This window comes from Hyperolius riggenbachi, chromosome 4, assembly GCF_040937935.1.
Source record: "Hyperolius riggenbachi isolate aHypRig1 chromosome 4, aHypRig1.pri, whole genome shotgun sequence".
NCBI lineage: Eukaryota > Metazoa > Chordata > Amphibia > Anura > Hyperoliidae > Hyperolius > Hyperolius riggenbachi.
In genome coordinates, this window is record NC_090649.1 from 124818336 (window position 1) to 124844214 (window position 25879).

General features: G+C 43.0%; 1 protein-coding gene across 10 annotated transcripts in view; it reads left to right on the forward strand.

The window, feature by feature from the left end:
• The window catches only part of PIK3CB (phosphatidylinositol-4,5-bisphosphate 3-kinase catalytic subunit beta), a 266903-nt gene that overhangs the window by 205479 nt on the left and 35545 nt on the right, over positions 1-25879 (forward strand). For all 10 annotated transcript variants that reach the window (XM_068280541.1, XM_068280540.1, XM_068280542.1 and 7 more), the window contains 7 exons: positions 1133-1300; positions 1869-1952; positions 5946-6194; positions 8796-8892; positions 8977-9107; positions 9804-9857; positions 17931-18119. In XM_068280541.1, the coding sequence (XP_068136642.1) occupies positions 1133-1300; positions 1869-1952; positions 5946-6194; positions 8796-8892; positions 8977-9107; positions 9804-9857; positions 17931-18119 (972 nt within the window). The remainder of the gene's footprint in view (positions 1-1132; positions 1301-1868; positions 1953-5945; positions 6195-8795; positions 8893-8976; positions 9108-9803; positions 9858-17930; positions 18120-25879) is intronic.

Here is a 25879-nt window from a genome sequence, read left to right on the forward strand (position 1 = left end):
ATGAGGAACTGCAGATAAGCGCAAGAGCAGCTAATATACGCGCAACCAATAATGGGCGCACGCTAAATAGTAGGCATTGGGGCTGCCCACTATGGTAACTGTGGCTACCAATAGAGGCTATCTAACGGCGACCATCTTTTTTTTTTTTTCCTTCTTTTGGGGGGGGGGGGGGGGGGAGTATTAGTTGACATGGGAGTGAGGGAGTTTCCTTGGGGAGGAAAGGTTTCTGTGTCGGAGTAGGGTGAGCTTCGGTCATAGTGAACTGTTCACAAGTATTTCACTTTATCAATTAGGTTGTAGAATATTGGTAAATTTACAGATATTCTACTACTGTTATAAAATGCTTTCTTTATTGTTGTGGTTTTTTTTTCCAATTACGCCTGTGCCAAAATTACTGCGCATTGTTTTAAAATGTACGCAATCACAAGATCCCCTTACTTTAGAGCATAACTGTAGCAAACCTGTCCAACAGGCACTGAGCGTAAGGGGCCCCATTTACACTTAATCAGTTGCTCTCAGTTATAAAGAAAGAAAACTGATTTTCAAAGTAATGCCCATGTTTTCCTATGGCACCTTTCACACTTAACGCGTTTTAACTGAAATCTTTTTCACAACGCACTGCTATGGAAAAAACACGTACTAACGCACATTAACACACACCAACTTGATTAAGTGTAAATGGGCCCTAAGTCTGAAAAAAAATCTGTGAAAATTTACTTAGATTGATAACTTTTCAGGTTCAGGTTAAGAACGAACCTACAGTCCCTATCTCGTTCGTTAACCTGTACTCTTACTTTTTTTTTTGATTGGCTGTTGTTAGATAATGAACCATTTGTAATAGAAATCTGGAAGGCACCACAGAGACTGCTTTTTATGCTTGTGGGTCACACAATCTGTAAAGTGGAAACTTCCAACACAGGCTGGGGGTGAGTTTTACAGCCAGAAAACTACTAATAAGCCAAATAGGAGTAGCAGTGTCCATATTCTTGTCATGGCAGATTTGCTTTAGCAGAATGTTATATATATAGTATAGCAGAATGAAGGTTTGGCTTATTTCCTGTAACATCTGTTGTTGTTCTTTATTCAATGTATCATATGGACTTTGGCCACTGTGTCTCTTTCTGTATTTCAGTACATCAGGAACTGTGTCATGAACTCGTCTGTCCCACGGCTCACGCTGGTCGAGTGCTGCAACGTCAAAAAGATGTTTGATGAAGAGATGAGTGCAATAGAACTAGCTGTGAAGAGAAAAGTCTCTGCACCCCCTTTGCCATTGCCCCCGAAAACACGTGGTGCCTCTGTGAGTCACTCTGCCCTGCTCTAAATATAGTAAATACTCAATAAAACTGATCAGGGTCTGACAGAAGTGGTTGTACGCTGTCCAATGCCCACATTCATCTCTTTGCAGTGGCGTAGCTAAGGAGCTGTAGGCCTCGATGCAAGTTTTACAATGGGGCCCCCCAGGCACTCTATACATAGCAATTGATACGGCGCACCAAAACCTACCAATGGCAACTACAGTGTCAGAGGTGCAAGAAGGGGATGGGGAACAGTTTGTTAGTGATTACCACCATTCAAAGTCTCTATAGAAGTTATTATTATGAGCACAGGACCAATAGAGAGCTAATACTGTAGTTGAGGGAGGACCCTTCAGGGCCCCGATGCTGTGGCTACCTCTGCAACCCCTATTGCTATGCCCCTGTCTCTTTGTGCAGTCATTATATTGCCACTAATATTGTACTTTCAGCTAACCTATGTAATTTGTCTGTGTACTGCATCGTTATTGCAGTATGTTAGTGGTTTACTCTGTTCAGCTGTTAGTGCTTACTAGCTTGTACATTTTTCCTGTTTCCTGTTTGTCTTTCTAGGTGATGTCCCGGAATGTTTGGGATTTGATGGAGCCTTATAAGATTACACTTATAAAGGGGAGCAAACTGAACTCCGAAGATACAGTAAGTTAGGAGCCATAGCTACAAAATGTATTGTTGCTAACTCAGAACAAACCCATAATATTTAAGATTCAGTAGCAACAAATTAAAATGGAACTGTGATGACAGTTAAAGAGACACTGAAGCAAAAAAAAATTATGATATAATGAATGGTATGTGTAGTACGGATAATTTCTAGAACATCAGTAGCAAAGAAAATATTCTCATATTTTTATTTTCAGTTATATAGTTTTTTTTAATAACATTGCATTGTTCACAAATATTTGCAGTTTATACACTACTCAGCATTCTAAATGATTTTACAGAACAGGCTAGTGAACTATTGACCTGTCCTCTGCTGAAGGGAAAAAAAAACAATACAGTGACTGACAGTTGAGATATCAAGCTTCAGAAGACAGAGCTCTCTGCGACTTTGAAAGTCGTGGAGGTCAATGGCTCTTTTGCATAGATCAGTGTTCCCCAGCCCTGTTCTCAAGGCCCACCAACAGTGCATGTTTTGTGGAAATCCACAGAGGTGGTTAACCACTTAAGGACCAGGGGATTTTGCACTGATCGGTGCTGCGTGGGCTCTACAGCCCGCAGCACCGATCAGGAATGTGGCAGAGCGATCAGACTTAACCCCTTTTTTCCCCACTAGGGGATGTCCTGCAGGGAGGGTCTGATCGCCGCCGGCTACTACTCATTTGCGGGGGGGGGGCTCCTCAAAGCCCCCCTCCGCAGCGTTTTCTGGGCTCCCCGGCTTTCCCTCCCTCTACCTTTTTTTTCTGAGCAGCGCAGGACGGAATTCCGTCCTGCGCCTGATAGGATAGGCTTCTGCCTATCAGATGACGGCGATCCCCGGCCAATCAGAGGCCGGGGATCACCGATCTACGTCACGGTGCTGCTGCGCAGCAGCGCCGTGTGATGTAAACAGTGGGGATTTCTTCCCCGGATGTTTACATTATGCGTGCGAGCCGCGATCGGCGGCTCGCACACTGTTCACGGAGGCAGTCTCCGTGAACTAGCATGGAAAGGCCGCTCGATCGAGCGGCCGTTTCCATGCTATACCACTAACGACCCGCCGACGCCTATCGGCGTTAGGCGGTCGTTAATTAATCAGCTCTGCTAAGACACTAATTACCTCACCTGTGAATGTTTGTGGTTTTCTGCAAAACATGTACTGTTGGTGGGCCTTGAGGACAGGGTTGGGGAACTCTGGATAGATAACTGGAGTTTCTTAACTCTTCCTGTACTGGAAACAATATTAGACTTATGTCTCTGCTCCTAATGTTGTATTTCTTAGCTGTACTACACATACAAATTGTTATATCATAATTTTTTTTTTCACTTCAGTGTCTCTTTAAGGGCTCGTTTCCACTATCGCGAATCTGCATGCGTCCAACGCATGCAGATCCGCACATGTAATACAAGTGGATGGGCCTGTTTCCACTGTAGCGTTGTTGAGGTGCGTTTTTTTCAGCGTGAAAAAAACGCACAAAAGAGCCAACGATTTCGCCTGCGTCGGGAATCCGTGCGAATCGCCGCTAATGTATTTAATAGTAAAAACGCATGCGTTTGTTACATGCGTTTTTACCCGCGATTTCGCGTGCGATTTCGCACCTTTTTCAATTTTATTTAGCCCTGGCAGTGTCATGGTTAATTTCGCAGGCGAAATCGCGGGTAAAAACGCATGTGGAAACGCATCCGCATGCGTTTTTACAAGCGTCGGAATGCGGCCGAAATCGCGTCGCAACAGTGGAAACAAGCCCTAAGCGTAAAGGTGGCCACACACCATACATTTTTTTACATTTCTTTTCAATTCAAGATTTACAATCCATTTTTCTGATTGATTGTAACATTTGAAAAATCTGACCAATGTACCACACATTGGTCAATTTGTGTTCAGTTTTTTTCACCAATTATGAAATCAATGATTGAAAAAACTGAAAATTTAAAAATTGGATGCATCTCTAAATTACGATATTGTCAATCTACCAAACACCATACAATCTTGCAAAAAATTGATCAGAAATTTCCACCACACCCTATTGAGAAAAAACGGGAAATCCGACCAGAATTTTCACTCGAGTGAAAAAAAAAAGTTTTTAATTCTGCTGTAGAAATGATCGTTTTTATGTATTTGCTGTAAAATTGGATGATACGTGTGTGGCCACCTTTAGGCTCAACACACACCATACAATCTTGGTTGTTCAATCTTACCACTTTCATGTAGTATAAGAGCTTATTCAATCAATCATTCAAGGTATTTTTAATTTGTTGGCCCTTATACTGCATAAATTTGGTAAATCTGTACAACCAAGATTGTATGGTGTGTGTGTTGAGCATAACACTGAGTTAAATTGGGGCAACAATTCATAATGCAATTTTATCTGCATTATTGAATTTTAGAGTTGGCAATGCCATTTCTGCACCATCTGTAAAGACAGAGAACCTGAGTCTAATCTGCCGGCCCCAGAGCTCATGAATGTAACCCCCCCCCCCCCCAACCTATTTTTTCATACCTTAGTATATGAGTGCTAAAGCAGCTGCTGCTATGAGGTGATAAGGCTGGATTGGAATCTTAGGGTTCTCAGTCTCCTGCCCAGACACCTCCTGACCAGCCAATCCTGTGGGAGAATAGCTCAGCCAGAGTGCAGTGCTCCTTGCAATGCCTGGTACTCACCTTCAATTTTGATTGGCTGATTTTACCACCTCCATGTGGTATGAGAGTCAACAGATTTTGAATACTATGAACAGATTGTATAGGTAAGCTACTACATGGTGGTAAAATTGGTCAGTGATTGGCCAATCAAAATTGAAGGTGTGTACCAGGCTTAAGATAAGTGGAGGCATATTATTGACATTACAGATATACTGTTTATGCCATGATCATTTTATTAAATTATCTCTAATGTGTCATGTCATGCCAATGTGCTGCTTTAATACAAAGTTTGTCAGAACAGTGCATGGTAAACATTTCCTTTATTAATGCAGTGAATGCTCTATTTAAAGAGACACTGAAGCTTCCTCAAATTTACGTTTTATTTTAAAAACCTCTTAAATATGTTTGCCCTAACTAAAACGCTGCATCCCCACGGCTGAAATCTAACTAAATCCCCCTCGCAAAATCCACTCTTGGTCGTGGATTTTGCTGCGCCGTGCGCTTCTGTGAGGGGCAGAGCTTTCAGCTGCTGCTCTGCCTCTCCACACGTCCATCAGTGCGTATCTCCACCTTTCCCCCGCCCCTCTCAGTGAAGGAAGACTGAGAGGGGCGGGCGGAGGCGGAGATACGCGCTGATAGACGTGTGGAGAGGCAGAGCTGCAGCTGAAAGCTCTGCCTCTCACGGAAGCGCTGCCCGCAGTGTGCCCCGGGGAGTTTGGGGGGATTTAGTTAGATTTCAGCCACTGGGATGCAGCGTTTTAGTTAGGGCAAACATACGTAAGAGGTTTTTAAAATAAAAACGTGATTTTAAGGAGACTTCAGAGTCACTTTAATGCTTGAACTGTTATTATCTGCATCTGTTGATGTGGTGTTACAGCTGCATGCATGAGGAATGTGGCAGAAACGTCATCTGTGTATGTAATATTTTTTTGTGCTTGTGTGGAAAGATACTAAAAGGATAATGTAAATTACAGCTATAGCAGTGCTCAGCCGGTGATTTGTGCAAAACATGGAGCCCAAAGGATAACAACAACGCAATTCCCCACCATCGACGGCGGCCTGGAGGGGGAATAGTAATTAACACCGCCGGGACTTTTGCAGGAGCAGGGTGAGCTGTTTTTTGGCTTTGCCCTGTCCCAAATATCCCGGCACCTTAAAGGCATATATACACTCAGGGAACCTCCTGTGGGTATGCATTCAGTAGTTTTTTGGGGTTATCCATTATCAGAATGATACATTTTGAATAATAATGTAATCCTCTAATCTACATAACCATTATTTTACTGAATTTGTGTTTGGAGTATGATAAAGCATGAGGCGTGTAATACTGGCTGCATTGTGTTCTGTGTCCCCAGATTGTGGTACGGGCTGGCCTGTTCCATGGCACTGAACTGTTGTGTAAGCCGGTCATGACCCCCGAGTTGACAGGGAAAAACGACTATGCTTGGAACGAGCCGTTAGAGTTTGAAATCTACGTGTGTGACATGCCGCGGATGACACGTCTCTGCCTGGCTATATATAGCGTGTTGGACAAGAACAAGAACAAGAAAGGGAAAGGAGCAGCCAACCCGAAGTATCAGACCATCAAGAAATCCGGGAAAATGGTACTTTATTTTCTTTACAATCATTTCCAGTTAAAATCTATTATATTGGTCATCAAAAAGAAAAATGACATATTGCAATCAGAGGGAAATATACGACCATTAAAGGACCACTATCAAAAATTGTACGATTTTAAAAACATATAAACACATAAAATAAGTAGTATGTTTCTTCCAGAGTAAACTGAGCCATAAATTACTTTTCTCCTATGTTGCTGTCACTTACAGAAGTTAGTAGAAATGTGATGGAACCAAAAGGTTTTTGACTATTCCATCTCTTCATGGGGGATTCTCAGTACTGTATTTTCATTTATTCTTTGCAAAAGTATCTATACAAAGATTCAGGCCATACCTTCTGCCTGTTTTGACTATTCTGGGCTTCTGTTTGCTAAGAGCTTTTGAAAATAAAGAAAACCCTGAGAATCCGCCATGAGGAGATGGGCTAGTCCAAAACCTGTTGGTTCTGTCAGATTTCTGATACCTACTGTAAGCGACAGCAACATAGGAGAAAAGTCATTTATAGTGCATTTTACTCTAGAAATGTACTTTTTATTTATGTGTTTTCAGGTATTTTAAATGTTACACTGTATAGTGGTCCTTTAAGTAAAGACTTCAAAGTTTACACACTGCGCGCTGGCTCTCAACCCACTGGTTCGCCTCCTCTGTATAAAAGATTATATGTTTGTACCCAGAGGCTGGCGCTCACAGCACTATGCACAAGAATGGTGTTCAAACCACATAAAAGGAATAACTATACACAAGGCAACATCACTTCACTGTACTCTCACCTGTACATTAGATCTTGTATATTGCTGCTAGTCTTATGTCCCACCATTCTCCTTCTGTATGTCATTTCCTTTACTAGCTTCTGGTCCACCTAAGGATAATATCCAAAATGCTAGCATTGCCTTCAGATCATGCCATAACTCATGTCCTGCCTGTGTTTTCAATGTCATACACAAATACACTCACAGGCCTGGAACCCACTGAAATACGCAAACGCAAACCGCAACCGCTAGCGTTTTGTCTGAGCGGTTTGCAAGCGGATTCATGCGCGTTTTTGGTCGTGTTTTGCAACATTGTATTTTTTTGCCCAGCGTTTTGCGTTTTTATCCTGATTGGTCCTGTGAATTATTTTTCATTTTGTTACAGTGTGCTGAACCGCAAAACGCTAGCAAAACCGCTCAGTTTAGGTTTTGCTGAGCGTTTCCGCTAGCGGTTCAATACTTTACATTGAAGCGCTAACGTTTTCCAAAATGCTGCACGTCCTGCGTTTGCGTTTCTGAGAAACGCAAACGCTCCTGTGGAAGTTGCCCCATCCATTAATATTAGCCCAGCGTTTTGGCAAACTGCTAGCGTATCGCAGTGCTGCCAAAACGCTGCCAAAAGCGCTCCTGTGGGTTCCAGCCCACAGACTGCCCACTACAATCCTCTAATGACTTGCAAATGTCTTCCTCACTTATTGTCATCTCTCATACATGGCTACAAGAGTTCTCTAAAGGGGCCCATACACTCAGCCGATTAGCGGCCAATCGATTGCCAGATCGATCGATTTGCGGCCGATTTTGATCGATTTCAATCGATCTGACAGGCTGGAAAATCTAGGTCGATCTGATGAGATTGCTTATCAATTTGCATTGGACCTAATGGAAATCTGATGGCAAAAAAAATGCCATCAGATCGATTTTCAATAGATTTCATACTGAAATCTAATGGAAATCTGTTCCTAGTAAAAAATGTTCCTAAACACATCAGATAGATCAGAAAATCTATCAGATGATCTATCTGCTGCTAATCTAACGAGTGTATGGCCACCTTAATGCTGTCTCCATTGAGTGAAACTCTCTTCCTTATCCTGTAACAGTAAACCTGTACTAAAGGATGTTTATCTCAAAACGTACCTCTTTAGACTGTCTTTTTATCCAGCTTTCTGCCTTATTAGTAATCACTAACAATAAACACACAGCGCAACAAGAAACTGGTACCTCTCTGACTGCGTCCTCTGCTCTTCCATCTCTTATGCTAGGTACACATTATGAGATTTTTTAGTAAATTTACTGTCAGATTGGTTATTTCCAGCATGTCCAATCTGATTTCCGATCAATTTTCAATCATTTTCCGATTGTTTAATAACCTTTTTCTGTTTACTTCAATAGGAAATCGATCGGAAATCAGATTGGACATGTTGAAAATAATCGATCTGACAGTAAATCTGCCAGAAAATCTCATAGGGCTTGATTCACAAAGCAGTGTTAACTGTTATCACGCTGTGAAAAGATACATTTGCGTTATCGTGCGAACGTTAACACGCAAACGTGATTTATTTCGTGCTAAAATGCGCACAAAGCACTTTTTCACAGCCAAGATAACAGTTATCACTGCTTTGTGCATCAAGGCCATAGAGTGTACCTGGTGTAAGATTAGATTGTAAGGCCAATGAGGCAGAGTCTCCTCCTGTGTCATGTTTTATGATTATCTTATGTTTGTACTTTACACCACTCACTCATTTATTGTTCAGTGCTGTGAGATTAGTTGCTACTTTGTAAAAAGAAAAGCATAACAATACATCATTTATATCTGTGCTATCTTCTCCCGTGCCTCTAGCACTCCCCTGTGGCCTGGGTGAACACCATGGTGTTTGACTACAAAGGACAGCTGAGGACAGGTGAACATGTCTTATACAGCTGGTCATCATTTCCTGGTAAGTGGTGGCTGATTCTTTGGGAGAGTATTTATGGCCTTATTTGCATAACTCGTTAATGTTCACTCCTCCTTTCCCTTGCAGATGAACTTGAAGAATTGCTGAACCCAATGGGAACAGTCCGGACTAATCCTTTCACTGAGAACGCCACTGCTCTGCATATAAAGTTTGCAGAGCATGCTAAAAATAGTTTTTATTACCCTCCATTTGATAAAGTAAGTCTCTATTGTGTTGCTCTCCTGACCACTCTAGTATGTAGGGTCCAATGTTTGTATAATCCAGCATCTGCTACTAGTCCTTACTTAGAAGGAAGTTGCCACAAATGGCAACTTCATTGTCACCCTGTAAGGTAGCCCTACAAATGCCTGGGAGCACCGCCCACTAACTTATCAGTGCCGTGCACTAATCATACTGCAGTTGGGTGAATCCGGGCAGAGATGGATTAAGATGAAATAGGGCCATGGGCAACTTAGTAGCTTTGGCTCCACCTGTTGGTAAACTGATGTGCATGTTGGGTCACAGAGAGTGGTAGCTGGGCCCCCAAACATTCACTAGGCCCAAGGTATCTGCCTAGGTTGCCTTGTGGATGATCCTGCTCTGAATTGGGGCAGTTAAATCAAAAATATGTTCAGCATTAGCTTTATGTACGCTTTAAGTGTGAGTTGACCGTTCCTTAGAAACTTTAAAAAAATGTGTTTCAAAGCTATTCAAGAAATCTTCTTGTCACAGCACTCATCATTCTGTTGCATATACTGTATAAGAAAAAATCAGAATACATAAATATGTACCATATATATTAGCACATTACTGTGAAAGTGTACATTGCTCTGTTGTAATTGAATTACTGTAAGTGAAGAAATGTTATTATGATTCCAGGTAAAGCATCTAATCTGATTCCTTGTTTTGAGCAGATACTTGAAAAAGCTGCAGAGATTGCACGGCAAAGTGACAGCCTCAGTATGTCGGTAAGTTCCTGCAGGGCATGCTTTTCAGATAACCTTGCCATAAAATAGCTGCCACTGCCAGATCACCCCGAGAACAGAAGCTAGCGCCGCCACAGCTGGCCAGAGAATCATGTGATAAATACCTGTGCCTTTGGAGACAGAGATTGTAGCAGCCAACTGAGGACCTCCTGAAGTGTCTGTGTGTGCTTAAAACATTAAAGTGCTGATTAATGATCTAATTTCCTGAATGATCGACTGTCCAGTCCGATCGTTGCGATCGCTGGGAAACGAATGGCCACTGATGGACGAGAAAAGGATAAGCTGTCTGATTAAACTAAAATAATTGTTCTGAAATTCAGATCGGGGATAGAACAATCGTTCGTTGGTGATCAACACCATTACCAGTACCTGATCCGATTGATCATACATAGTTATTTGGGTTGAAAAAAGACATACGTCCATCGAGTTCAACCATCGATCCTTTGGGAGATTTCACCCTTACTAGGCACCTTTAGAAATCTGCCTGGTCAGTATAACAGTATGTGACCAATATTAGTGTTTGGGTTTATTTAAAGCTAATGGGAAGCGCAAAAAAATAAAATTAAACAGAAACTTTCCTAAGGAGAGGGAAAGCTCTGAGTCCTACAGAGCCTTTCTGTTCCTTTCGCGGCCCCCTCGTTCCAGCGCTTAATCGGTTGAATACTGCTCTCTGCCGGTGCTGGACGCTTCGAGAGCCTGAGTACTCCCCAAGACAGGTGGCTCTGTACTGCGCATGCACTAGTGTGTTCTCTGGCATGCGCAACACAGAGCCAACCATCGTCAGGAGCACTCAGGCTCCCGAAGCCTCCTGTGGCGGGGAATTCAAACGGGTGAAATCTCTGGAACGAGGGGGCCGTAAGAGTAACAGGAAGGCTCTATATACCCAGAGCCTTCTCTCTCTTTAGATGAATATATCTTTTTTTTTTTTTTTTGCGCTTCCCATTAGTTTTAATGATGAGAAAAACCTAAAGTAAATCCCGATACCATTACATTAAATGTTTAATATCTATGGCTTCTTTTCCTTTACGTTGCATCACTTTGCATATCTCGGCAATTTCTTCTATTGTCATCTTAGCGAGTTAGAGATCAGACTTGTGTATTCCCCCATGTGTGCCCTTGTAGAGGTCAGTCAGTCTTATGTTTCTGCTATGCAGGAATGTGCTCAGTGTTGTGTCTTGCTGGGTCTTGTGCATACAGCATTTAATGGTACACCAGGAAGTTAATAAATACCATGCCTTAGGGACACTTTTATACCACTGACTACAGGAGATGCTTGCCCCCTGCCAAGCTTTTCAGGCTAGAATGACACTGCTTTGTTTTTTTTGTAACAAATTGAAATTCTTGGTTAAAGTAAAGTTAAATGGATACTATTGGTTAAAGATCCCAACAAGCCAAAGGTTGTTTATGGAAACACAGTGAATGGGATGCATAGGCCAAGCCACTTGTTGGGTGTGCTATGGTATGCAGTCACTGGGTGACATTTGATCTGTTCAGTCTTCCTGTGTGTATACACAGTAAAGTGAAGTTGTGATGGTATACATGTGAGCACTGTCTTTACGGACATTTGTTAGTTAATTGGCTGTCGTGTTTATCCACTGCCTTTACCATTTACTGAAAAGGCCAAAAGCTTCAATCACCACAGATAGCCCTTACAGCACAACTAACCACTTATAAACCTAGATTTTTCTGAAAGGCAGCCAAGGTGAAATGTGACATGATGAGTTAGACATGTGTATATGTACAGTGCCAAGCACACAAATAACTATGTGCTCCTTTTTTTATTTCTCTGCCTGAAAGAGTTCAACTTCAGGTATGCAAGTGACAGTTTCTGTTCGGGTCGGGACTGGGTCGGACTATAGCGTAACCCTCATCGAAATGATTTATGGCCCATACTCTCGGGCAACTTTTTGGCATGTCGCTAGCACACGGGAGCGTGTGCGTGACATGCCGGCGACAGCTCGTCGCCAGGTCCCTCCGCATACACACGGCGGAAGGACCTGGCAACTGATGCAGCGGAAGCTGTTGCTGTTGTCCCTCCCCCCCCCCTTCCCGCCGGAAGCGCTGTCTATTTACAATTATGTTGCTGTCGCTAGTCCGTGTACTCACGCGGACTAGCGACAGTTGCGGCGGCGACTGTCGCCAGCAGGCGATTGACCGCGCCAATCGCCTGGCGACATCAGCGACGGGCGACAGTTCAGGGTGCGCGCCCGGGCAATGCCGCATACTCACGGACGACCTGTCGCCGCAACACGCGCGCGCCGCATGTTGCGGCGACAATTGTAGCCCGTGAGTATGGGCCATTACACCCATAAAACACTTTCCTTGCAGAAAATTGCTTCTGAGAGCAGGAAAGAGATAAAAAGGTTCATTAGTTCATAGAATTGAGCTCTGGCATTCTTCAATGAAAGTGACATTGAGCAGAGACAATGAAACAGTAAAAACTTAAAAACTAGATTTAAATATAAAATAAAACCATAAGCATAGCTTAAAAAGTAATTTTTAGGAGAAGGAGGATAGATACAATTGTTTATCTCACCAGTTTATTTTCACCTTGGATGTCCTTTAAAGAAGAACTTTAACCCCAGGATTGAACTTCATTACAATCAGTAGCTGATACCCCTTTTGCCATGAGAAATCTTTACGTTTTCTCGCATAGATCATCAGGGTGGTCTGTATGGCTGTTATTGTGGTGAAACCCCTCCCACAGTGTGATGTCATGACCTAGGTCCTGGTATTTTATTGTCTGTGACCCTCATTGCATTATGGGAAATAACTGCTTTTTCCAACTGCCAAGCAATCAGTAGTTCCCTCTGTGCATAGAACTCTCAGTAACGAACATTCCGCACAGATTAACTGGCAGAAAAAGATGTTGCCACCAGTGATACATTTAAGAATGTAAATCGGGAAGAGGAAAGATTTTACAAGGGGCAACCACTGACTAAATAATCAATAAATGAATATTGTAAAAAATAAGCAATTTTTATTCATTATGCAATTCACTACAGTTCTTCTTTAAATGTGCATTACTATAAAGTTAGATTAAGGCTCATTATACACTTTTATCAAATCTGCTGAGGATTTTTTTTGCCCCCAACATGCCTGATTGCTGAATGTTGAATTGATTATTGGTAGTTTATTGAAGAAAAGGATGATACATGCTGTAAAATCTCTTCTGGGCAGGAGAGGTTGGGGCAGGGGTGAGTGACAGCCACATAGCATTGCAGTGACTTGCTGTGGATACGATGGTAGAATCCATCACTACTGCTGATCCATTTCCTGTCAGGAAGTGATGGATGACTTGCCATGTTGGGCCATTAGTGACCAGTGTTTATTTCCCATGAGGGTGTAGGATATGCAGTAAATGGGCACCTAGGTCTTGGTGCAGGAGCGACTTATTATTGTAAAACTTTATTTATAAAGTGTTAACATATTACACAGCCCAGCACAATAGGGGAGACATTACAACATTAAACAGTCTTACACAGGGACAGTATAGTGGTAAATGGTACACACAATAGTTATGTAATAATGTAAGGATGAATATAGTGGAGGAGTCATTGAGTACATATGGTGACAGAGAAGAGCACCCCGGGAGGAGGGCCCTGACAATGAGGGAGAAGAACACATAAGGGCAGGTGGGTTTAAGTCGAAGGGGGGAGGATGGAGTTATGAAGATGGTAGGTAAGCAATAATGAACAGAAGGGTCTTTAAGACCTGCTTGAATGAGTTGAAGGTGAGGGCGAGTCTGATGGGGGAGGGAAGGGAGTTCCATAGAGGAGGGTCTGCTCTGTAGAAGTCCTGGAACCTCGTGAGCGAACAAGTGATGCGTGGGGTGGACATCCATAGAGTGTTAGAGGAGTGGGGAGAGTGAGATGGAGAGTAATAATGCGAACATTTGCGCTGTATAGCGCTTTTCTCCTGTCGGACTCAAAGCACTCAAGAACTGCTGCCAGTAACAATAGGGGCCGTAGCCCCTGCATCCCCTGGGGGGTGGGCCGTTTTGTGGGGCAGGAGGGGTCGCAGCATGAGGGGAGAGCATGGCCACCTACATCTGCGGAGAGGGGGGGCCACTCTCCCCCTTCCTCACCTTGGGCTCTCCCCCTCCAGAATCAATCATTGGCAGCAGCGGAGGGCAGGGAAATATACCTCTATGCATTCCACTCTCTAGGGCTTGATTCACAAAGCCGTGATAACTCTTATCACGGTCGCGCTAGCGTTATAGCGCGCATAATGATTTTCGCGCGCAAATATAGAGCACGCAAAATGCTAGCGCGACTGTGATAAGAGTTATCACAGCTTTATGAATCAAGCCCTAAGTGTCTGACGCTACTTCATGTTTATTAGGAAGTAGCGTGAGGCACTTAGAAATCAGTCCTCCATGGTGCAACGCATGGAGGTATGTGTTCCTGGCTGCCGCTGCTGCCAGTGATTGATGCTGGAGGGGGAGCGCTGAGTGGAAAGCCCAAGGTGAGGAAGGGGGAGAGTGGCCCCCCTCTCCGCAGATGTAGGTGGCCATGCTCTCCCCTCATGCTGCGACCCCTCCTGAGGGGGCCCTGGGGGAGGGCATCCAAATTTTCGCACTCCTTACTGAATAGGTACTGAGCCTAGCCAGGATTTGAACTCTGGTCTCCCATGTTGAAGGCAGTGCCCTTAACCAGTACACTATCCAGAGTATCTCTGGATGAGATCCGAGATGCACAAAGGGGAGGTGTAATGAAAGGAATTGTATGCCAGGCATATAGGGAGCCAGTGCAGGGACTTGCTTTGAGGCATATTAAAGTGCAGCTGTGGGCACATCTGAATATACCATTTTGTTGGTAGTAAACAGAGTGCCCAAATATTACTTTTTTTTGTGTCAGATAAAGGCGTCTGTTTTAAATAGTCGATCATGTGACCAAAAGTAGTTCAGCTGAACATATTAATCGTAGGATGTGGGAGAGTGGCTTCTGCTTGAGTTAGCATCAATGCATTGTTCAAACTTAAAGGGGGAGGGGCGCAGACAGAACTCACTGAGAAGACTGCAGTCTGTAGCCCTGGAGGTCTGTGGTGCAGGAAGTGGCTGTCTCAGGGGCTCCTGACTGGATACTTTACAAGGGAATCAATTAGCATGAGGTAATGAAGGAGTATGAGCTCTGCCACTGAGTGCATACACAGAACTAGGCAAACATTGATGCCTGAAGGTGGACTTTAGGTGAAATGTGTTCTACAGTTTAATAAATGCAGCTATTGAAGCTTGGCCCTTGAGAAGATTTGGCTTCAAATGAGCATTTTGTATTTTGTTTGACAATAAATAAACTGAAAATTGCTTTTTTATGCACATCACTATTCTGTGATTTTAAGAAATTTATTTCATAGTTCTGACTGCCAGTTTTTCTGGTTGTATACAAATGTTCATCCGCTTTATCCCCAGGCTAGTAACAACAAAACAATCTGGGCTGCTATCCATTACATAACGTTAGCTTGCCACTGTTGTAGATGGTACTGCTCTGCCACCTTGTGGCGGTTCTAATGTAACAACCTGTAAAATAAAAAGGTAAACCAAAACTTGAGTTTAGAGATACTATTTATAAACTAAGATACACCTAGTAGATGTAAAAATAACATCCATGGCATTTCTTCTATGTTCCTATGTTACATATGTTTTCCTTTGATAGTCTTGTTCACAGCAGTCCTCTGTTTGATAGTTTGTGACTGTTATGGCACTTTTGTACTTTCCAACTGTTCATTGGTTTAAATTCTTTTTTCAGATGTCAATACCTCTGCCTTATATTTTTTGAAAATTGTGGTTTTTACAAGGCGTTGATTTCTCCATAAAGGAGTTGTATCATTGTAATTGACCAACAACCACGTTACAAAATGTTTTGAAAAGAAAATCAGAATGACAACAGCCACACTTAGGCCTCCTTAATAGGGATGATCAATGAGATGCGAATATTTCAGAGTTTATGCAAATTTAAACAATTTTTTATGCTAATGTATGCAGCTTGAAAATTGACCTATCAAGTCCCACCCAGGTTTAAATTGATTGGTCCAAGCTACGTATATTTGCATAAAAATGTACATAAATTTGAATAAGCTTGGAAATATTTGCATCTCATTGATCATCTCTACTCCTTAACACTTCTCAGTGCAGATAGCCATACGATCGTAACTCAACGCGCGCCATCTGTGCTGCTGTGGGTTCTGCTGCTGATCCCTCTCACTAAAGTGAATGGGTCAGCGCTGCGCTTTGACAAAAAATGCATGCAGCAGTGCAATAGCGCATTGCACTGCTGCGCAGCGCATGTAGTCTGAACATCAGAGAGTGCAGTGTATGTACTTCTGATGTGCCTGCATGTCACACACTATACGCGTTGCAAGGCAATGCACAAGGCAGCACGTATGGGGCTTGATTCACTAAACCGTGATAACTCACATATCACACCTTATCAAAGATATCGCACCTTATCAAAGTTAACATGCCTTATCAGCGTAGCATAGCAAGTGCTACAAACACGCAGGGGCTCAGGGCAGGGCGAGTGCCATTGCCAATTATCAGGCATAAGTTTGTAGCGCTCGCTATGCTACTCTGATAAGGTGTGATATCTTTGATAAGGTGTGATATTTGAGTTATCACGGTTTGGTGAATCAAGCCCCTAGTGTGAACGAGGCCTTACCAAATGAATATTATTATTATTATTGTTTAGTATTTATATAGTGCTGGCATAAGCAGGGTGTGTGCTTTGTGGTTATTATTGGTAGTTACAATGATAAGAAAGCGTGAAAGTAACTTAAAATGATTTTGTGCTTTACAAAATGAAAGTTTATACTTGTATTGATCTTATCTTTACAGCACTTGTATAGCTCTGATATTAAACTGTATGGCAAATAAGGGGTTAACTGACCTGACTAAATAGGTGCTGCATGGGGTGTCAAATGAATGTGCAGGAAGCCTTGTTACAATCATATCCAAGCAATACAAGGAGCCAGCATGACGGCCAGACAGCTGGCATCCTCCTTCTCACGCTGTCATTAGTATGCACTAAATGGCACTGACATTTTCCACAGAGTACACTGAATTATTCATATCATGAGCTGTCTCGCACAGGTGAATGTCTCTACTATAGTCTCCGCATTCTCCCAGTCAGTTTGTTGGGGATGGGACAGCAGGGGGCGTATGGTGTAACTGGGCAGCAGATGGTTGTATGGTGTGAGTGAAGCAGTAAAGGGATGTAGTTTGAGTGGTGAAGTAAGGAGGATGTATAGTTTAATTGGAGCAGTAGGAAGATGTATAGTGTAAATGGGACAGTATAGGGATGTTTAGTGTTAGTGGGGTAGTAGGAGCATGAATAGTATGAATGGAGCAGTAGGGGGAAGTATAGCTTGAGTTGGGCTTCAGGGTATACATGGTATGAGGATGTATTGATTAAGTAGGGCAGTAATGTGTGTGTGGGACAGTGTGTGAGTGTGAGCAAAGGGGGAGGGGTGGAAAGTGTGAGTGGAGCTGTGTGTGTTGGTTGGGGGCGGGGGGGGTAGTGTGAGTGGGGCAGTGTGTTTGGGTGGGCGATGGGATGGTGCAAAGTGTGAGGGGGAGGGGGCAGTGTGTGTGTGTGTGTATGTGTGTAATGGGGAGGGGTAGAAAGTGTGAGTGGGGCAATGTGTGTGTAATGGGGGAGGGGTGGAATGTGTGAGTAGCACAGTGTGTGTGTTTGGGTGGGGGATGGGAGTGTAAAGTGTAAGTGAGGTAGTAGGGATGCATTGTGTAAGTGGGGCATGTATTGCATACAGAATGAGGCAGTAGGTGCATGTACTGTATGTTGGTTAATTTGGACAGGCAGAGCCATGACTACCAGTAAATATAATTTTACACAACTGGATATAGTGGATAATTCGGCAGCCTTTTCAGGAAATCCACCTTTTTTTCTGGCTAAACATGAATACTTCACCACCTGCATAATAATATAAGATATATGAAAAATGTGCTGAAGCAGGTGTACTGCCTGAAGTCTTTATCTGTGTTAAGAAATGATCAGCTGAGGACATGGATTTGTGACCTGTACCTTTGTCTTTGCTCAGGGTCGTGGGGGAAAGAAGTTTAATATTGAGCTGAAGGAGATCATGGAGAGGGACCCGCTCTGCCAGTTGTGTGAGAATGAGAAGGATCTGATCTGGACCTTGCGGTACGATTGTCGAGAGAACTTCCCCTGCTCACTTCCTAAACTACTGCTGTCTGTCAAGTGGAACAAACTGGAGGACGTGGCCCAGGTAAGGCAGGGGAGCACTGCAGCCGGTGCACAGTGCAATGGGGGGTGTACTGAGAGTAGAAGAAGAGACGATAACATATATTGCTCATATGGTGCCCATACACATCAATTTTCCTGTTCAGTTCTCGGCAGATTCGATGACTCTGAACGAATCTGCCAGGAATAGTTTCCCCCAAAATCCTTGCTGGAATCTATTGAAAATTGATATGCTGTGTGTGGCCAGAATCTATTCCTCTCTGAATGTATTATTTTGCCACATGGGGTAGCAATCCAGGCGACAACTTGGCTGATCGATCATCCAATTTGATTATTATAATCGGAACGGATGCAAATCAGCGCCGCCAATAGCATGCCGGATCAACAATGTGGCTAATTTTGGTCCAAAATTGGTCAGATATATGGATTGGACATGCTGCAAGATGTAGGGCCCACATGCTTGATCGGGTCCACGGCGATAACGTGTGATATCAGGACGAGCAGCGAACCTGACGGAACCCTGAATGCTGCCCCCTCTAGTGGAAAATGTGCCCCGTGCAGTATACTTTATCTGTTGGTGTCTGCAGTTGGCTGCATGCTCCTCCCATGTTATTTGCCAGGGTATATATGTGGGTGCATGTGTGACATGCCCATGTTATGCCGGCAACAACGTGGAGCATGTGTTTGTGGACAGAAGATGGAGCCAGCGGCAGACACTGACAGGTAAAGTATACTGCACAGGGAACATTTTACATTAAGGGGGACAGTGCCGGTGGCAGATGTGGTGTCACAAGGCCGATTTGCATGCTGAAATGTATCTGGAATTGGCCTGCAGTGTATTGGCAGTCAACAGATGTCTCTCCAATCCGATCAGAGAGAGGCCTGTCTATTGCTGGATATACCCATACATTGTCTGATGTATGGGCACCTTTAGTTTATGGCCAGCTACACCAGCTACACAGCATATTTACTTTCTTGTGTGAAACATTATTATTATGATGATGATGATTTTTATTAGTAACACACGTGACTGGCCAGGTGATTCTAATTCCGCTCTCTGCAGCACTGGGCGGCCCTGCTAGGAAAATCCCTGGAGGTGATGCAGTCCTACACCGCTCTGTATCTCAAGCTGGGAATCTACACAGCAGGCAGTCACGATGGGTATTGACACGAACTCACCAGCACACTACCAGTTAAAGCACACCTTTATTGTGCAACCACAGTTTTCTAACAATTGTTTCGGGGGCCACACAGGGTCCCCCTTTATCAAGGCATGTGGTTACTTGGAGAGACTACGATGGGTATTGAGGCATGAGAGGGGGCTGCAGCCCTGCAACATTGGGTCCCTGGTTTGAATCCAAGCCAGGGCACTATCTGTACAGAGTTTGCATGTTCTCTACATGTCTGTTTGGGTTTCCCCCAGGCACTCTGGTTTCATCACACATCCCCCCCCAAAAATACAGATAAGTTAGTTAGTTGGCGTCCACCTAAAAAAAATTGGCCCTAGACCATGATGGAAATATGATCACGGTAGGATTAGAGTGTGAGCCCCTCTCAGGGACAAGACTACTGTATATACTCTGTACAGCGCTGCGGAAGATGTCAGTGCTATATAAATACTAAATAATAATTTGTTTATATAGGTGCAAAGGGAAATTCAATGGATTTTTTCACATTATAACTGCAGTTTTACTGGATTTCTTTTCACAATGATTTGACTTACCTTACTTGGAAATGCTGCTTATTTCTCATGTAAAACTGCACACATGTTCATGGTACTTTTCAAAGCATACCTAATCTTATAATATCAGATGGTCTTTTTAGTCATTTGTGTTGTCTCTGCCCAGACCTGTCTATCCACCACTGCACAAATAGAAGACTTATGTTCATTCATCGCCTGCTAGAATAAGAGCCGGTCTATTATGACTGTGTCATGCATGAAAAAAACACAAACACACAAACAGATCTGTAGCATTGTTACTGGTGCATCTCAGCCAATCCTCCACATTTGGCATGTAGACTATTAGCAGATTCAGTCTACCTCATGTGCACTGTTGTTGTTAAGCGGTGGCCCAAAGCCTATAGTTGATACTAAGGCCTGAGCCTCTTCCTGTGTGAGTGAGAAGCTCCTACCGAGTTTTTGTTTTTCGGGGGGGTGGGGGGGGGGAGGATTCGCCCAACAGCCCGCCCAACAGCCCGACTTCTCTCTTAGCCCTCTGACGTCACTGCGGCATGCGGCACACAGTACAGAATCATGTGACGAGGATGCATGTGTACTGTTTCTTAATTGTGGTAGACAGAATGTATGTAACTCAGACTTATGAGACGCGTACCACAAAGCTTTTTGGGCAGTTCTATCAGTTCACTGGTCTATGGTGGTTTATATTATGCCTGGAGTTGTGTATTCAAATATGAGCCCTAAGTAAATGTGTGCAACTATGTTATTTTATATCTGGAAGATAAGCGTCTGTGGAAACCTTACTTAATTCAAGAAATGGGCTTCACTCAACTGGTAGTGTAAAAGTCTTTGTACGCTATATTCACAATACAACATTTTTGTATTTTAATGTGTAGAACCTGTTTCTTGAAGTGTGGACTACTTGGCTGGCTGCTTTACTGGTCCGCTCCTGATGCTGTGTGGTGGCTTGAGAGGTGCTACTCTTTTTTTTCCTTAATTGTTTTTAGTTGGGGACAATATGTGTGTGGAGAGGTTAGAATCTTTTTGTATTCTTATTACTCTCCATATCCCCATTGAGCAGACTTCCATTCACTTCCGGTGTACAGAACACTTGGCACAGGACAGGAAGTGAGGTGAATCCAAACATTCTCCTGGATCAGGGATGGTGGATAACTCTACATCTACATCTGCAGCTGTTCTGGTGACATATCTCCTCCCTGTGGGGAGGTAACTTGTAACTGTCTCTGGAAGAGGAAGTGAGGCACATTTCCCAGAAGAGGAGACTGATCACAGTAGGACCTCACCACAGGCTGTAAATCTGACACACCATATCCATAAATTAAAGGGAAGGTTCAAGCAAAAAAAAAAAATGAGATTCACTTACCTGGGGCTTCTACCAGCCCCATGTAGCCATCCTGTGCCCTCGTAGTCACTCACTGCTGCTCCAGTTCCCCGCTGGCAGCTTTCTGACCTCGGAGGTCAGGGCCACATTGCATACATTTTTACGCATTCCAGCTAGTGCAGGAACAAAAATTTACGCGTTTCACCACTAACGCGTAAAAATGTATGTGTTAATGTTCCTGCACTAGCGGAAATGTGTAAAAATGTACGCAATTTGGCCCTGACCTCCGAGGTCAGAAAGCTGCCAGCGGGGGACTGGAGCAGCACTGAGTGACTACGAGGGCACAGGATGGCTGCATGGGACTGGTAGAAGCCCCAGGTAAGTGAATCTCATTTTTTTTTTTGCTTGGACCTTCCCTTTAAAGTAAACATTGGCTAGAGTTTCACATTTATTTTCTGTGTCCGCTAGTGTACCAGGAACCTTCCCATAGACATTGTACAGGCCAGTAAAGGAAACCAATACAGGATCCTTCCATAAATGATGTAGAAGGCTCACCATGGACTCTCTACATTAGGATGCAGTTCTGCCCAGGCACAGATGTTTTCCTGTGTGTATTCTCAGACACTGAGCACACTGCTTCCATTTCATGTTAATCACAACCTCTGCAAGAGCCCCTTTTCCAGCAGATTTCTAGCAGCGGGCTTTTAGCTCAATGTGTGCCCCAGCTTCTTGCAGTATAAACAGCATGATGATGCAGAGAAAAGCAGCAGCCCACAGAGCCTTCTCCTGGAATTCTTCACATCACGTAACCAAATTTTATACCAGGACTTTTCGGGTGCCCACTAACTGCTAAGAATCACCTGAGCGATCAGATAAATGTGGTCAGGTTGGCAGGAAATAAACCTCATTGATGTCCCAAACTGCATACGTGTGATTCCACCACCGGTATGATGGCTCACCCTGCTGCCGCTCAAATCCCTCTCCGAGTTTTGTAGCAACTTGTAGGGAGATGAAATTCAAACCCAAGAATTACTCTTGTGCAGGGCGCGCAGCATGCACTAGTGCTATTACTGCGCTGAGCACCGGGCACCAAAATGACCTGCTTCACCCAAATTGACTGTGAATGATTCTAATGGTGATTTTTCAAGGACAATTTAGTCAATCGGCAAATATCAGTGTATTATGACATTTTATTCCTGATGGCATTTATCTGATCACTAGGGATTATTCATTGAAAGCCTAAAGGTGGCCACTAATGGTCCAATTTCTAGCAAAACATTGTTCACTACACCACAAACTAACCAATCTTTGCTTCCTATCTATCACAATCACCAAGAAAATATTAATTTTGGTTTGAGGAAAATCCAATTGGATTACAATCATTCATAATCGATTGTGCCCATCAATTTGAGATTATTTACAACCAATCTGATCAGAATTTCTGATTGCTTGAGAAACAGCCAGTAAGCTATGGGTTTCTGACAATATATTTAGATCTCTGCCTGGAGAGGGCCTGTCAGACTCTAAGGTACTAGTATCTTACCCTTCTGCCGCCTGTTTGCTTTCGTGCATCAGACCACAAAGAAATTGGCATTTTAAGTGCAGAGAAAACACAGCTGGAAGAGGCTGGAAGAAGATGGTTTCCTGTCTGCGTCTGCTGATTGGAGGTTGTATGGGTGCAGTTCTGTTTTTAGACATCCTTTGGTCTCTGGGCGTCCTCCGGGTTTTCATTTTGATGGCTGATTATCTCTGCTGGTCACAGAGCTCCTCTGCAGCCCTCGCTTCCCTTCCAGATTTACAGCAGCGGAATGTAAACATGAAACAGGCTGTATTTTTGGAATTTCCTTGCTCCTGTCAGGTCACTCAGACCTCTGCTTCCTTCCAAACTGCGGCCTACACACTCACTTCCAAATGACGTCAGCCGCCGTTTCCTCCAATCACAGTCTGACTGTACTGCTGCTCACAAAATGCCTTCAAATTAACAACTGGAAAGCCCCCATTGATGTAAGTACAGATGCCAGTCTGTGATGCTGCAATTCGACATTTGTTACATATCACTTTGAAGGAAAAACTGTCTGTATAGGAATATTTGTTCCTTATATTATGATTTTGAAGAGCAGGTTTCTGTGCTTACCTCCACCCCATATATTAAAGACCAGAGCAAACTATCTCAGATTACTAATTATTATTTTAAATAAATCTGACCATTATTGGAAGTTTTCTTTCTTTTCTTGGTAACACAAAGCTGATAAAACTCTCAGACAATTCTGACACATTGTCAGTCTTTTTTTTTTTTTTTTTTGCTACAACTTATTTTTTTTCTACGGTAAATAAGAAAATACACAATTATAAAAACTATTAACTGTTCTTTAGTTGGAGTATGAGCACATATTGCTCACACATTGCTTATCACACAAAACAGCAGGGCTGTGGAGTCAGAGTCGGAGTGAAGTCGTTGGTTTCATAAACTGAGGAGTCGGATGATTTTTGTACTAACTCCACAGCCCTGGTATGCAAGTCTGAGTTGGAGCAATTTTGGTTACCTGGCTGGAGTCAGAGTTGGTGGTTTCATAAACTGAGTCATATTTGGATGATTCCACAAACAGAATTTCACCCATTTGTAGCTTTTCCAAAATAACCATTATAGAATATACAGCAGAAGGCTGCATCCTCTGGCAGCAATGCACGTCTATATCTAGATGTCCAGGTGCATTGAAAGGAAAATCTGGCCAGAATTCATACACAACAACTTCCTGCCCTGTCTGTGATCAGACATGCAGACAATGAGCTGAGGAACGGGGAAGCAGAGACTCGCCATGTGAGGTTAATAAACATCTCTGTGGAAAATTCCTCTGGCAGTGTCCACACTATAGTGCACATCCCAACACTTCACCTTTCTGTATCTGTATCTGTGGTGGTCAGTGTTACAGTATATGAGCAGGACCGGTGCACCCTCTGTATGTGGCAGTGACTTGTTGTGGAAAACGCAGCATCCTGCACAAGTTCCCATGTGCCTGACACCATCAGTGGCCTCTCAGTGGTCTGAAAGTCAGCATTTCTACTTAGCTCCAAAATATTCCACACACCTTTAAAGCTACTATCCCAGATTTTTTTTGTTTAGCAGAACATCACTGAAATGGTTAAACAAAGCACTTTGTCCTGCTATTCAGCTTCAAATCCGCATCCAAACTGGAGATAACAGTATCTTTGTTTACATTCCAATGTTGATACATTGTGTGTAACAAGTAAAAAAACATTCTCTGAGAAGCTGTCTCTGCTTCAGGCACACACACAGTTCAGAACAACTCATTAGAAGATTTTAATATATAATAAAAAGCAGCTGGAATAAAATGCAGTGTCAGCTTTCATGGCAAGAAAAACTACAATTTGGAAACTTGTAATTTGTAGAAAGACAATATTACTTGTCCACAAAAGCCAATATGATAACTGTATGAATAATATAAAGTAGAAAAACACATTTTTATTGAATGTTATGTCAGAGTTTTAATGCAAACCACCAAAATAACACCAATCCCTGTGCTACTTTATGCCCATAATAATAATATTCCTAACAATTTTATAGCCCTTTTCTCTTGGAAGACTAAAATCGCTTGAGAGCTGTGGGCACTAAGGGCGTACTCAATAGGCCACCCTGCAGTGTTAGGGAGTCTTGCCCAAGGACTCCTTACTGAATAGGTGCTGGCTTGCCTAACAGGAAAAGCTGAAAATCGAACCCTGGTCTCCTGTATCTGTACTTTATATCCACATACTACTAATACCTCCCAAACACATTGATAAGTAATATCCAGGATATGGCCTTCATTTATTCAGCATTTTATTATAACAGAAAGTGCAGAGAGTTGTATCATCGATAGACAGGGTTATTATGTGATATACAAAACACAGACACTTGTATCATGTGATATGCATTGTACGAAGCATTTTGTCAGCTAATATACATAATAAAGGGCATTTGTTTTCTAGGCTGGGGGTATTTTATCACATACAGTAATATACAATACAGAGAGAATGTGATGTAAAACATAGAGAGTATGTTCCCATTTCATACACAAGGTAGAGAACATTTGATAAATCTGATTTAGCATCAGATGTGCAGCAGAAAGCATGTGATATAACTTAGAGGGCATATTACTATTTGCTATACATCGCAGAACATTTTGGTTATGGGTGATTCATTTAGAAGGCAGTCCCCTCCTTACAAATCGGTTACATTCTGGGGGACTGACTGTATATTTTGTGGTGGTTTTCAATGTGCCTTTAACTTCTTCTGGAGCAGTCTAATTGAAATCTGCGCCTTGTTTGGTACCTTTTAACCCTGCCAGGGCATAAATCACATTGGCTCACAGTGATCACAGGGTCAGGAGCCAATGAAATCGGCTCCTGACCGGCTCACGGAGCTCTGCAGCTGCAGGAAAGCAGTGCGAATGGCGAGAGCGATGGGTCCGTGCAGCTTGACATCAGTGAGCCCCGTTTTTTTTTTTACCAGAAGTCTCTGGTCCTTAAGGGGCCAGGGACTTCTGATACGCAAGTGGTTAAAGTGTTATACACTACTTACCGGTATAGCAGTTTATACAGTTTATACCATAACATTTTAACAACAAAAACTTAAGACACTATTGTATATTTTGTACATGAAGACAACTTTGTTTGTATCTTCTGAACCATTGTAACTGGAGTTGTTTGTAAGTAGGGTAGTCTCTGTATATAAAATGTCCAGATAGCTGATCTCTAGATAAAACTTTCT